The 15,269-nt window shown below is 40.8% G+C and overlaps 1 protein-coding gene across 1 annotated transcript in view; it reads left to right on the top strand.

Annotated features, from left to right (window-relative positions):
* The window catches only part of UBR2 (ubiquitin protein ligase E3 component n-recognin 2), a 164,017-nt gene that overhangs the window by 76,558 nt on the left and 72,190 nt on the right, over positions 1 to 15,269 (top strand). Inside the window, 2 exon segments of the mRNA XM_006148563.3 lie at positions 14,182 to 14,345; positions 14,430 to 14,529. Of these exon segments, the coding sequence (XP_006148625.1) occupies positions 14,182 to 14,345; positions 14,430 to 14,529 (264 nt within the window).

Raw genomic sequence — 15,269 nt, 5'->3', positions numbered from 1 at the left:
AAAGAGAAGCTAAGGCAGTGGAATTGTGATGATTTGTGGTCTTTGTCTTAAGTTTACTAGTCATTCCTGAAAACATCATTATGTTTTGGTACTGTACAGGGATTAAAATGCTTATTTAATTTATTCAACAAATATATTAAGTACCTATTATCTAAAAGTTCTAGGCTTTGAGAATGCAAGGGTGGACAAAAACAGATACGATCCTCACCCTCATCAAATTTACCATAATGGGAAAGACTCACATAAATAGTTCATTAAAATGATGATGACAGATTGGCCCAGAGCCTTGTGATAGGGAGAGACAGTCCCACACAGGCCTGACCCCAGTGACTTAAGAGGGACACGGAGCGTATGTTTGTGTGTGCCCAGGATCTCAACAGGATAGAGAAATGGAAGTGAAGAGATAGGGGTGTGACCATGTCCCACTGCCCCCATCTCTCTCTGGTGAGTGCTTGTGCTCTCCAGCAATTAAAATAATTTATGATGAAACCCGAAGGATTGGTTTCTTTGAGAAAGAATGAGGGAAATGTGACCTTTGCTAGTATAGGTGGGGACAGAGTCGCGTCTCTTCTGTGGTAGTTGTCTGTAGTAGAGGGGTTGTCTGAATGTTTTGTCTTGCGAGGTTGCTCCTTTCCTTTGCTTCGAGACAGCAGGCCTTTTATCACTTCCTTTTTGTTTTTTGTTTTGTTTTGTTTTGTTTTAAATCTGAGCCCATTAGCATTTCCAATTTGCCAGCTTTTTTTAGTCCCAAATCTGGAATATGGAGATGACTTTTTTTAAAGAAAAAAGGGAACCAGCAGTTAGCGTAATGGCTATGTCGCTGGACTCCCACGTAGTCGACCACGGTTCGCGTCCCGGACCCGGTGGCAAAAAAAAAAAAAAAAGTGGAACTCACCACATCATTATTTGGGTCCTAGAGGCCCTAGCCAGCCTGCCTCCTCCTCTGCACCTTTCAGAGTCTTCCCATGCTCCTTTTTTTATTAATGCCCAGGGTTTTTAGTTATATTTAGCAGGAGGAATGAAGAAAAGTACATCTACTCCCATCTTCCCTGAACTGCCAAACAAAAGTTATTTTTTAAGTTTTTTTTTTCCTTCATGAAGGAGGGAGCAGGGGGAAAGAGAGAGAAACAGGCACCCTCAACGGAGTCTCATCATTCCATGACCCACACCCCCAAGCCTTCCAGCCTGGGATTGTGGGCACACCTGGGAGCACCCCGCATGTTCAGTGACCTGGGACCCCATGTAGCCCCAGTAGCGTGCAGTGGTGCCCCACTGCCTGTGCCCCTGCAGCCGAGCCAGTCAGCCTTTCTATTACAGATCCCGGTTCTCCAGCACAGTTCCCACCTTCCTGTTATTTTTAGGACATGTAAGTCAGAGCTCTTTTGAATCATGATCTGATAATGCCATTACTTGATAACCTGTAGTTCTATTACATGCTGTTCATTGTGTTGTCTTACCCCATTTCATATTTGTCCCCCTTCTACTTTGTAGATCATTATTATTAAGTTTCTAGACTGGCACCTTTCATCAGTTTTGATTCTGCAGCTGTTACCTTTTCAAATATGGTTTCTGCCCTTTTTCTTTTCCATTGCCTTGTAAAGGAACATTGTTTTTAAAAATGTGGAAACTCTGAGTGATATCTTCATCTCCCCTCCCAAATTCAATGGCTGGGACCTGCTCATTGAACTGATAGAAGACAAATTAACAACAGAAAAAAATATATATTGAGTTTTGTGCATATCCCTGGATATTGTCTCAAGGGGTTAGTTAGAATTGGGGGCTTAATGTGGCCAAGCAGGGTTCAGAATCACAGGATAGTGTGCAAACACCTTGGGCATCTACATGGACACTTCCTAATCCTGAGAAACTAGAGGGGAGGTGAGAGCATGGTAAGACCATGTCAAAAGTGCTTTTCTCTTATACACATGCACATACTCTTTGCCGTTTAAAAAAGAAAAAAAAAAGAATCTGGAGCTTCTTTGAGACTTCAGAAGGTTTATAAAGAGAGAAATTAAACAATAAAAATTAAAAATATAAACTTTATTTCTCAGGGCCAGTAGGTAATGTAGTGCTTAAGGTTCTGGACTCCCACATGGCCAATTGTAGTTTAAGTCCTGAACCTAGCAGCCTGAAAATCACCCCGGACTTGTGTGCGTGTGCACACAGAATCCCAGGAGGATAACAGAGGAGGGACTGATGTGGCCATCCCCACTGGGGGATGATTTCTCGCTTTCCCGCTCACTTTATCTCCAGCAAGCACACACTCGCCATGGTAAAATCTTTAAAATATATAGAGAGGGTCCAGCAGGTGGTATAGTGGTTGGGGTGCTGGGCTCCCACATGGTCAGTCAACAATTCGAGTCCTATACCTGGCAGCTTGAAACTCAAGCCAGGTGCATGTGTGTGCATGCCCAAAATCCCAAGAGGAGAATGAAAGAAAATTGTGGCATGGCCATCCCCCTGGGGGTGATGTTTTGCTTTCTCTCTCTCTCTTTGTGTCTGGTAAGCACACATACCCTATATAAAAAATCCACACACACACCACAAAAAATACGTGTGTGTGTGTGTGTGTGTGTGTATACACTTCATATATATACACACACTTCATTTCTCAACATGTGCTCCATCGTTCAACACATGCATAAGTGATGATACCAACCACTTAGTTCACCCCTAAAAACTAAGGGTCCAGGGACCAGCAGATGGCATAATGAATGGTTATGTTGCTAGACTCCCACATAGTCAGCCACAGTTCAAGTCCCAGACCCAGCAGCTTAAAATTCACGCTGGGTGTGCATGTGAATACGTACCCAAAATCCTGAGAGAAGAATGGAAGAGAATTAATTGCAGTGTGGCCATCCCCCGGGGGATGATTTCTCATTTTCTGTCTCTCTGTCTCTCTCTGTCTCTTTGGTGAGCACATGTGCCACGTAGCAAAAATCTCTCTTCAAAATAAAAAACTGAGGGTCCTGGGAAATTAGCCATGTCAATGCAGTCCTTTTTTACATTATTAACTGAACAAAAAGGGGTGCCTTTTAAAAGTTTGGTCGTCTTCTTTTTTTTTTCTTTTTTTTTAAGATGAAGCAACAAAAAGTCAGAAGAACCAAATCAGGACTCGTAAGGTAGATACCTAACGATTTCCCATCAAAACTCTTGCAAAATCACCCTTGTTTGATGGCAGGAATCAGCCAAGAGCATTGTTATGGTGGGGAAAGACTCTGTTGAAGCTTTTCTCAGTCATTTTTCTGCTAAGGTTTCAGTAGACTTTCTCAGCATACTCTCATAATTAGCAGATGTTATCACTCTTTGACCCTTCAAAAAGTCAGTAAGCAGAATCCCTTGAGCATCCAAAAAAACCTGTTGCCATGACCTTTGTTCTTGACCAGTGCACTGTGCTTTGATTGGGCCACCTTCACGTCTTCACAGCCATTTCATTGATTGTGCTTTGTCTTCAGGATCTTACTGGTAAAGCCACATGTTGCCTCCTGTTACAGTTTCTCGAAATAAATGCTTCAGGGTCTTGATCCCACCTGTTTAAAAGTTTTCATTGAAAGGCCTGCTCTCATGTGCAGTTGATCTGGGCATAAAAATTTTGGTACCTTCGAGCAGAAAGTTTGCTCAGCTTTTTGATTTTTCAGTCAGAATTGTGCAAGCTGAGTTGGTGACCAACATCGAGACCCACATCAGTGGTACAGTCTGGCAAGGTATTTAGGTCCAGCTGGCATGGGGCTGTAGCCACAGAACCTGAGGCCTGACCCTAGACACAAGAGCTGACCAGGCAAGGCAGTGAGCAGATTATGGCCTGGACTGTGAGGCCTTCTCTTGGTCTGCTGAGCACTGTGCCCTCCATGCAGGTTGGGGCTTCTTGGAGTCTTGACCAAGGGTACTGGAGAGTAGGAGGTAGACGGACCATTCCCCCCTGCTGGTGCATGTGGCATTGGCAATGGACGTCATAGAGAAAGAGTTTTCACTGTCTTCCATCTCTGATGCAGAATGTTATGCAGAAGTTGGATATTACAAGAACATTATCATGGATGATGTTCCAGTTATTACAGAGAAATTTCATCAACTACCAAGAGTTTGAAGACACAGAAGAGAATAAACTCACCAAAACACCTAATTTTGATAAAAATACTTCTTGGGGACCAGCAGATAGTGTGGTGGTTAAGGCATTGGACTTCCACATGGGTAACCATGGTTCAAGTCCTAGACCTGGTGGCTTGCTTGCTTTCTTTCTCATTCTCTCTCTTTCTGATCAAGTTTTAAAAAAAAATGATAAATAAAATAATTATAAATATATATATGTATGTATATGTATATATATTTCTTTGGTAGAAAAGTCTATCAAAGCACAGCTGCTGGAGCAGATTCCTGAATTTAACATGGCAGCTTTCACATTATAGAATCATAAAGATGAAGTGGCTAGGGACATACTCAACATGCTGCTCCCAGATTTTCTGGCTTTTCAAGAAACATTTCTGGGGCCGGTAGGTGTTGTGATGGTTAAAGATGCTGGACTCCCTCAGGGCCAACTGTGGTTCACATCCCAGACCTGGTGACTGCCCTTCTCACTTTACCTCTTTCTTTTGGTCTCTCTCTGGTCGAATTGGAAAATAATAATAAATAAAGTTAAAATAATAATTCTTTAAAAAGAAAAAGAAAGAAACATTTCTGGACTAGTGTGTGTATGTGTGCCTGAAATCCCTAGGGGAGAATGGAAGAGAAGGGATTACGGTATGACCAGCCCTCCTGGGAGGTGATGTCTCACCTTCTCTCTGTCTTTCCAACAAGCACACATGCTTTATAGCAAAAATCTCTCAAAAAAAATAATAATAAAGAAATGGTTTAGCGTTGACTTCCTCGTGCAGGTCATCCTCTGTGCCAACTTCTCCCAACAGTCCAGCAGTAGGTTCCATCTCCAGGAAGTGAATGGAGCCATTCTAGAAGTCATTGGCCAGTATAGGCAGAGGCTTCAGCTATTTACAACAGAATACATCTTGGAAGGACCAGCTGTTCTCCAACTCTTCATTCACATTATTACTGGATCAAAAACAACCTGACCCTCTTGGACCTGTCTCTCTTGAACACCTTGTGTTCATTAACCGTAAGACTTAATCCTCCCTAATGCTCTGTGACCCTTGCAAGTCAACTCCTTCAGGTGCTTAGACAATCTTCTGGATCAAGCACCTGTCAAGCATTTTACTCCAGGTACCCCTTCCTCCAGCATACATGTTGGTGTGTCAACAATGTGAAATAGCTTGCCGTCATGAATCCTTTGTTCCAGCAGGCTCTTTTTGTTCTCTTTTTTCCCGTGGGTCAGTTTCAGTCCTTCGACTCAATAGGAATTTTGTTTGGGAATATTATCTAGGATGTCACTCAAGCCAGCTGCCATCTTGAGATTTCTAAATCTTCTATGACACAATTAGTCTTGGCTATAGGACTCAACTGAGAGAAATGCCTTTTCCTTAAAAACTACATGCAAAATCCACTAGCGTGATATTTGTAGCCCTGTAGTTCTGTGTCTTCTATTGGTCCTGCTATAGGCCTCGTGTTTCTAGAAGCATTATTTTTGAAAACATCTTTTTGTAGATGAATACTCTAGCTAACCTAATAGATATGATCTTGGAAGATCCATCATCACCCACTTAAAAATCCAAGTATTCTGTGCTTGTGCTTTCTACTTGTTAGTGCTGTGAAGGAGAAAGTGCTTTGCACACGGAGCGTTCCAATTCGACTGGGCACCACGAAGGTATGCTGTATGCTAGAAATCATCGGAAAGGAATCCTGTTCTTAGAGCATGTTCGCTGCGTTTGTGTACATTTGCTTAAAATTCTGTTCTATCAGTATGTAATCCAGTTTGTTGGGTTTTCTTTGGGGTAGATGGGGACTCCGCAGTGTCTTCTTCCTGTCAGACTTTTTCCTACTAAGATGGTGCTCCACCAGTTTAGCTCAGCGTGAGAAAGCAGTAAACTGTCACTGATCGTGTGTTTGCTTTGGCCTAGTACAGCATTTGATTGAATATGACTGACCAGGATGATGTATGCCACAACCCCCGAAAGAAAACACTGTAGTTCAATTTCTGTTGTGTGCCTTTGGTTTGTTTGTTTGTTTTTAATTAAATATGAGAATCTGTATTGACCTTTCACTTACTGGTTCTGTTTTAAAAGGGGAGCTGTGGGGGCTGGCAGGTGGCATGGTGGTTAAAGGCACTGGATTCCCACATGGCCAACTGTTGTTTGAGTCCCAGACCTGGTGGCTTACTTTCTCGCTTTCCCTTTCTATCTCGATCTGGTCAAATTTTAAAAAATAGTAATAACAAATGGGATTAAATCATTCTTTTTTTTAAATGGAGGGAGCTATGAGCTATGTGTTTTTCTGTACTGGTGTGTCACTTATCGAATACTTTTATACTGTGAGTAAAATTTGAAGTGTTTCCAAGAAGAGAAAATAAAGAATTGTAGTAGCTGAACCAGTTGAGATGTCTGAGGTACCAGTGGTTGGAGCTTTGTCCCCATACACTTTGTGTAAAGAATCAGTGATTCACCATTCTTCCACCCGAGCTTCGCCATAAATTTGATATTGCTTCAGTCTTACCAGAATTCATGTTATTTTGATAGGGGCTCTTTTCAAACTGATATCTTACCCTTCTTAGTACCTCAAACCAGATCCTATTCAGATATGATTTGACAAGCTACTGCAAGTTTATTTTGGTGCAAAAAAACTTAGACAATCTTTGCATATTTTTTTCATAGCATGTATTTTTCATAAGCTTTTTGAAGACCCTTGTATGCCATCTTCACAAAAAGGATAAAATGGGGTTAAGAGGCTCGACCAAGGAGAAGGGTCGGAACTTCTGGAATGTGGGCTGATTGTAAGCAGGTAGCCAGGAAATGTGGCTGCTAAGGGTTATTTGCTAAGGTTTGTTTTGTATTAATAGATTAAAAACCAACTTAGGTAGCACCAGCAGGTGGCGTGGTGGCCAAGGCAACTGAACTCCCATATGGCTGACTGTGGTTCAAGTCCTGGACCTGGCACTTGCTTTCTTACTTTCCTTCTCTCTCTTTCTGGTCAGCTTCAAAAAAATAAAATAATAAAAACGAATAAAAAATTAAAAATAAAAAATTTTTTGATATTAAAAAAAAACTTAGCTAATAAGAGTTGTCTTCATCTTTCTGATAAGGAAGAGAACATCTTTATAAAAAGGAATGTGGGCCAGTGGTGACATGGTGGCTAGGGTGACTGAATCCCATGTGGCAAACAGTGCAGTTTGAGTCTTGAACCTATGGCTTAAAAAATATGCCATGTGCACGTGCTTGCATGCCTAAAATCTCAGAAGGAGAATGGAGAAGGGATTGAGGTGCAGCCATCTCCCCTGGGGGGTGATTTCTCACTTTCTCCTCCTGTCTTTCTCTGGCAAGTGCACACGCTGTACACCAAATTTTTATAAAAGGAAAGATGAGGTTTATTTTTAGAAAGAGGAGAATGTATGCTCTTTCTTAAAGAGCTTTTTCTGTTCCTGCTGTTCCTCAGTTATCCTCAACTCAGAATCATCCTTATGCCAAAGTGGGGTATTGTGGGGCATGTTTGGGGTATTATGTTCCGTTCTCTTTCTGCAGATAGAGGAGGGCTGATCATCTTAATCCAGTCAAAGACTGGCTTGACTCCTTTTTAAAAAAAATATTTATTTTATTTAACTTTATTTATTTATTTTTATTTGACCAACTTTATTTATTTATTTTAATTTGACCCAAGAGGGACAGAGAGACAGAGAGAGAGAAGGAAAGTGAGAAATCAAGCTGCCTGGTCTGGGACTTAAACCGCAGTCGGCCATGTGGGAGTCCAGCACCCTTAACCACCATGCCACTTGCCAGCCCCAACTCCATGTTTTGAGAAGACTCAGTGTTACTTCTGGTTCATCTCCACCCCTCTTAAGGGGCCCCAGTAAAGAGCCCAGAATGTTCACTAGAGGCCGTTCCCTGTTTAAGGTTCTGAACTCTAACCTTGTTTCCTCACCTTGTACATACAACTGCTGCACATCCCTGCTTTGTTCTTCTAGGCTTTCTGCTCTTCTGATACTTCCACCCCACAGAGCTCCAGAGTTTTGCAACTGCTGTGTTGAAGGGAAAGCTGGAAGAATGTTAGACTCAGTTTCCCATCTTTCCCACCCTTCTGTTCTTACTGAGGTCTGGTCCCGCCAGCACCCTGGGACAGCTAAGATCGCTGCAGGTTTTTCTCCCTAATAATAGCAATTCTGTACAAACTCTTTCCTGGAATCTTTAATCCCCTCTTAGCCTACTCCCAGAATAGTCCACTGCTGAGGGAATAGCAACTGCATGATGTTGGCTTGCCTCCCGGTTCCTTTTGCCCATGGTTTTATTTCCTGGAATTCTTGTCTTAGCAGCTTCCTAATGATTTCAAACTTTTTTTAAATGGAGCTTTTCTTTTTTCTTTTCTTTTTTCCTTTTTTTATTTATTTTATTTTTTTTAAGTTTGTGCATTTATTGAGAGAAAGACATGTATCCTCAACAGGGTTCACATGCCCTAAACCTCCCTGTAGCCCTGCAGCTAACCAGGATTATGGACAGGATTGTACTGAGGCTGACTTAGGACTCAACCCCAGAGCCCTCCCGCATGGTCTCTTGCACCGCTCAGCAGCGTCCTTTCTGCCATTGGGCCTGACTGAGCTTTTCCCGTCGTCGGTGCAAGTGTTGGTCAGCCTCAGTGACTCCGTCATGACTGAAAACAGAAGAGTACTTCTATCATTTCTGTGGAAAAACTGTTAGTAATTCATTCTTCAGCACACCCCTGGTTAAAAATAACTTGCTCTAGATACCTGAGTGAAATGTTTTATAACAGTGGTCTCCTTTGAATCAAAATTACCATAGGTTTAACTCAGTCTTCATTTTTAAGTGATTTGGTCAAGAACCAGTACTTAAAATTCAGGTGATGACAGTACCTCAGTTGTTCCAGTTTGTCTTATTAAATGTGCCTTCATTCAGCACTTTTCCTGTATGCCGTGGCATGTTTAGTTTACCTAAAAGTGTACATAGATCATTATTATTACTCAGTGAAGTTTTTCAGAGTCTTAGGGGAAAATTCAGTACTCTTTGAATATGCTGTTAAACGTGTACTGAGTCTTGAGTTACAAAATCGAATACAAATTACAGAAAATGCCTGCGGGACGGATTCCGTGGTGGTATCCAGATTCTTGGTGTTTCAGACAAAGAATTGAATGAAACACGCCGATAGTGAAAAGAAAGGCAAGTTTATTAGGTAGAAGTGGAAGTACACTCCTGAGAGGTAGGAATGGGCTTGAGCAGAGAGAGAGAGAAGCTCAAAAGGCCCCAGCAGTTACATCTTGTGAGGTTTATAATGTTTTCATCTGTTTGGTCTTCGGAAAATCATGATATATTTTTCTGTGTTTTTCTCTGCAAAACTGTATCATGACTTTTTTAGAGGTCCAGCAGATCGTTTCGGTTAATGATTGAGCGCATTGATTGTTCTCATCTCATTGGATATCAAAGGTGGCTTCATCGGCTAGACATCCCCTACTAATCTTTGTTCCTACATTCCATGGGGCAAGGAATCTTCTGCCCTCATCCAGTTTTTCTATCTAGCTACATACGCAGATGCTCCTGCCCCTTACCTGCTTTGATTTGCTAGCTTTCTCCTGCCCCGAAATTAATACAGACTACAAGTGATGATAACATTTTTTAAGCAAAGGCAATTGTAGGCCCTAAAATTAAGTACTTTTTAGTAAGTGATAGGAAGTAGAACTATATAATAATGTTAGATATTTAATGTTAATAATTACCGTGACAGGTTAACAAGCTGGGCATAAAGTAATAAAGTCAGAAAAGTTTTTTTCTTTCTTCCCTTCTTTCTTTCTGCCCTCCCTCCTTTTCTTTTTCTTCCTGTCTCTGTCTTTCTCTTTCTTTTCTACCAGATGGCATGTATACTCACCAGAGGGAGAGGGGAAAAAACTTCCCCCCAGTGGGACATGGTCACACCATAATTCTTTCTCCCCCATTTCTCCATCCTTTTGAGATTTTGAGTGTGCAAATACTTACACTTAGCATTTGAACAGCTGTTGGCCATGTGGGATCTGGCTCCCTTAACCACTAGGCTATGGGGCCAACCCACCTAAGGTTTTTTAATCCCTATAACTTTGGGAGCTCTGCTTCTGTAGTTACCTTTTCATAAGTTAGAAATGCCTCAGTAATTCCCCTGTTTTAATAAGATATTACTAATGAGCCACCCTTTTTTAAAATTTGGTACCCAGTAAAGACAATTAGAATCCAGTCCAAAATTATGGAAGGGGTAAGCCTGTTCTGTTTGGCACCATTTACATATATTTCCTTATTTGAAAAAAATGCAGATATTTATATCTGTACATAGAAACAGATGTTACTAAGTGACATGATTGGTGAGACTTAGGTTCTAAAAAGACTGAGTTGCCTCCTCACCAAACTCCTTTTACTGCCTGCTCTACAGAATTTTTCTTAACTCAACAGAATTGAATCATACTCAGATCATACTGTACATTTAACTTCCTCAAAATCAGCTAATACAGCAGACAAAAAAGACAGTTCGTTTATTTAAGCCGGTCAACACCATTTCCTATCTTCAAACTTGACCTTACTCTTCACCGTGAAAGAAAATTTGACGGAGGGACCAGCAGGTGGCGTGGTGGTTAAGGTGCTGGGCATTTGTACATGGCCAACCATGGTTCATGTCCCGGACCTGGTGTCATGCTTTCTCACTTTCCTTCTCTTCCCTCTGTGTGTCTCTCACTGGTCAAATTAAAATAAATGAATCAATAAATAAAATTAAATTAATATTTTTTTAAAAGAAAATTTGTCAAAAGCTCATCTTACTGACTTTTGAGCTTCTTGGGGCCCAAGTTTTGACAATATGGTGATAATGTAAGAGTTTTCAAAGGTATTTTTAACTCTATGTCTTTATCTAGTGCCTTTAGCATTTAACCTCTACTTTGGAGTACAGCTTTACTGTATGGTTAGACTTTTTTCTTCTGTACTTTTTAATTTACCAAAGGGTGCATGTACTCTAGAGAGAGTAGGAGGGAGAGAAAACACCCCCTCCTCCATGAGCCCCTTGCCTCTATTTTGCCATCCTTGGGGGATTTGGTGACCAGTGTGTTTTCAAGCCACTAGGACCAGGACTCAAACAATCTGGTTAGTTATATGAGATCTACCACCTTAACCACCAGGCCACATTCCTGGCCTTGGTTCTACTTTTTTGTTCTGTTCTGATTTGCTATAGGACATCCCCTAGGGAAGATGGCCATGCCACAGTTCCTTCTCAGGATTTTGTGCACTTGCGTCCCTCATGTTTTTCACGCTACCAGGTCTGAGACTTGAACCACACAGTCAGCCATGTAGGATCTAGCCGACTTAACCACTACACCACCTAGCTGGCCCCTGGTTCTACTTTATGATGCAGCTTTCTATATTACTAATTACTTAATAGCCTATAAAAGGTTTTGTTTTTTAGTTTGTTTTTGTTTTTGTTTTTTAGTTTTTTCTATAATGTGCATGCGCTCACCAGAGAGGGGTGATAAGTGGGAAGTCACCCTTCCCCCATGAGGATGGCCATGCTGCAGCCCTTTCTCCTCCATATTCTTCGCTTGGGGTTTTAGGCGCACACACACACACACACACACACACACACACACACGCGCGCACATATGCCTGGCCCATTTCTTAAACCACAAGTCCTGAACATGAACCATCAAGTCAGCCATGTGGAATCCAGCCACCTTAACCACTGTGCCACTGGCTGGCCTGACAGATAAAAGATTTATGTTGTCACTCATCACCAGTAACAAACTGGAACTAGGAAAGATTAACTATTGAGGCTGTTAATGTGTGTGTGTAGAGGGGCAATCCATGATCTCTATATCAGAGTAAAAATGTGATGTTCAAAGTAAAATTAGATCTTGTGACTTTACTATGGCAAATTAAAACCATCAGATTGGCAAAGGTTCAATGTTGAAAGTTAAATCGTGTTACACAGAGCATGAGGGGAAAGTCCCACATTGTAGGTGGTCAGATAAGTTATTAAGCCATTTTATGAGGGAGGGCATTTTGGTGATATTAAAATTTACAATGTATATTATTTTAAACCTAGTAATTCCACTTTTAGGAAATCAGTCTATAAATCATCATCTTCTTTTTTAAGAGAGATTTTTGCTATAGGGTGTGTACAATCACCAGAGAGACAGAGAGAGACAGAAAGTGAGAAATAACCCTCCCTGGGGTGGGTAGCCATACCACAGTCTCTTCTCCTTTCTCCCTTTCAGGATGTTGGACACGCTTTCACACACACCTGGTATGAGTTTTAAGCTGCCAGGTCTGGGACTCAAATTGTAGTCAACTACCTGGTAGTCTGTTGACATAAGCATTATGCCATCTGCTGGTCTGACTAGTCTGTAAATATTCCTGCACAGTGGATATTAGTTGTAGTATCTCTGATAATAGCATAAAACTGGAAACAACCCAAACATCTTGCTGTTAAGAGTCTGAGTAAATAAAGTATGATAGAACAGTATACCTGGTGATAGTTAAAAATCAAGGAAATTTATATGAACTGATATGGGGCAGTCTCTAAAATACATTTTGAAAAAGTAGAGAGCAGTGTTTATAATGTGCTATTCTCTCAGAGAAAGAGATAGACATAATTATGCTTATCATACTGTTTTTTGTTTTTTTTTTTTAATTTGCTATAGGATGTATGCAGTTTCCAGAAAGAAAGAGAAAGTGAGAGAGCACTCCCCAGTGGGGATGGCCACACCACAATCCCTTCTCCTCTTAGAATTTTGGGCATGCACGCACATATGCCTAGCATGTCTCTCAAGCCGTCTGGTTCAGGATTCAAACCATGTAGTCAACAATGTGTAATCCGGCTGCCTTAACCAGCACGCTACTGGTCCCCATAGCCATACTTCATAAATGCTTGATCTGTGCTTGATTTTACGTGTATGTACATGTGTATATGTTTTATACCGCCATATGCCATCTCTGAGAAAATGTGCAAGAAACTGCTAATAGGATTTGCCTTTGGACAGGAGATCTCAGAAGCTAGGAGACTTAACTTTTACCTGTTGTATTTGATATCATTCACATGTATTTGCTTATTCAAAAGGACAGAGGGCCAGTCTTGGGGTGAAGTGGTTAAGGGAGCCAGATCTCATATGGCCAGCTGCATAGTTTGAGTCCCAGCCCTAGCAGGTTGAAAAACACACCAGGCACATGTGCATGCATTCCCAAAAATCCCAACAGGATAGAGACATGGAGGAGAAGGGGTTGTGGGTAACCACACCCCACTGGGATATGCTTTCTCCCTCTCCTCCCTGATAAGTGTACACACCCTCTGGCTTAGAAAAAACAACAACATACATCAATACTTACATCTATATATAGAAACAAAACAAAAAGTAATTTCAACTAAGGAGAATAAGAGGAAATATGGTTTCTGGGCTGACTCGAAGAGCAGTGGTTAAGTGCTGTGCATAGAAATGCATATCCAACAATACATATTCAAATCCCCGCTCCAGTGGCTTAAAAAAACATGTCAGGTGCATCTGTGTGTGTGCCCAAGACCCAGACAGGATGGAGAAATGGAAGGGAAAGGATTGCAATATGACCATGCCCTAATGAGGGATGTTTTCTCTCTTTCTCTCTTTTTCTGGAAAGTATACCACTCCCTCTGACAATTAAAAAATTATGCTTCTTTTTACGAAAAGGAAATACGTTTCTATACCGAGTTCTGGAAAATCTGTGACATAACCCTCTGGATCGTAGAATAATAATAATAATGATAATACCATACTGTTATAGGTGTTTTGAATGTCTCAGTTAAGGAAACTTTTCTACCCGGTTGAGAACCCCCTACCCTGATTTATCTTTGAATAATGAGCCTTGGATCTGTCTTCTAATATTCTGGCACCATTCTGTATCTGATAGAATTGTGTTGCTTCATGCACGTGGCAGTTGGAGTAAGTAATTGTCATTTAGAAATATGCAGTAGTGCATATTTATATTATATAGTTGTATGAAAAGGATAGAAACCAAAAGAGCTAAACAGTGTTGGTGACATTTATTTTTAGCTTCCTAGCAAATCGTTTTTGAATACCGTGCACCCTCATGTACTTTGTTTTAGGCACGAATGCTCATCACGGAAGAAAACCTAATGACCATTATCATTAAGACTTTTATGGATCATTTGAGACATCGAGATGCCCAGGGCAGATTTCAGTTTGAACGATATACTGCTTTACAAGCTTTCAAGTTTAGGAGAGTTCAGAGCCTTATTTTGGATCTCAAGTAAGTTTTTATTTAATTATCAAACTGCTTGCAACTTGTAAAATGTCAATGTTTATGTGTTTATTACTACTTTTATCTGTTCAGGTATGTGTTAATAAGCAAACCAACAGAATGGTCAGATGAACTGAGACAGAAGTTCCTAGAAGGATTCGATGCCTTTTTGGAATTACTGAAATGTATGCAGGTATGTATAAACTGAAGTACTTTTCCCTTCTTTCTTTCTTCTCTTCTTTCTTTTTTTAAACTGTCATTCATTGAACTGAATACCTTTCTGTCTGTATTTTTGTTCATCTGGGGCATATTTCCAAAAGATCAATTCGGATGACTACAACTTGTACCAAAAAACTCCTCTTTTAATTGGAATCTCTTAGAAAGATGTGGAGTGAATGAGATCCTAGCAAAGTTTGTAGTATCTACAGCTCTTTTGTACTGGCAATTCTTTTGGTTGCCGTTACTATTCTTTCTCTAGAGTTTGCAAGTTCTCTGTTTTTGTTTTTATTTTTGAATGCTCTTACTTGGGAAGTGTACCGAGTTAGTTGAGGAATATAGTTTTGTTGGTTTTGTAAATGTTTCAGTATTTCTTTTTGTCTTCTTGATATGATAGTATGTAATATAGTGTAGGACTTTTTCCTACTTAATGTTTTTTGAAAACATTCCCATATGTGAAACAGAATCTATAAATAGATACTAACAGGTATATTTAGCCATTTTAACTGTGAGAAGATAGGTAACATTTTTAAAAGTCTGAGCAAGTGGTATTATGATTCCCTTAGTAGCCAACTGGCCCTCTTAAGAAAAGGAATAATTGGGAACCAGCAGTTAGCATAATGGCTATGTCGCTGGACTCCCACGTAGTCGACCGCGGTTCGTGTCCTGGACCCGGTGGCTTAAAACTCACGCCGGGCGCGTGTGCGTGCGTGCCCA

The sequence above is a fragment of the Tupaia chinensis genome, unplaced genomic scaffold (assembly GCF_000334495.1).
Source record: "Tupaia chinensis unplaced genomic scaffold, TupChi_1.0 Scaffold000238_1, whole genome shotgun sequence".
Classification (NCBI taxonomy): Eukaryota; Metazoa; Chordata; class Mammalia; order Scandentia; family Tupaiidae; genus Tupaia; species Tupaia belangeri.
The sequence above is the reverse complement of the archived record's forward strand: the minus strand, read 5'-3'. Positions and strand labels throughout refer to the sequence as shown.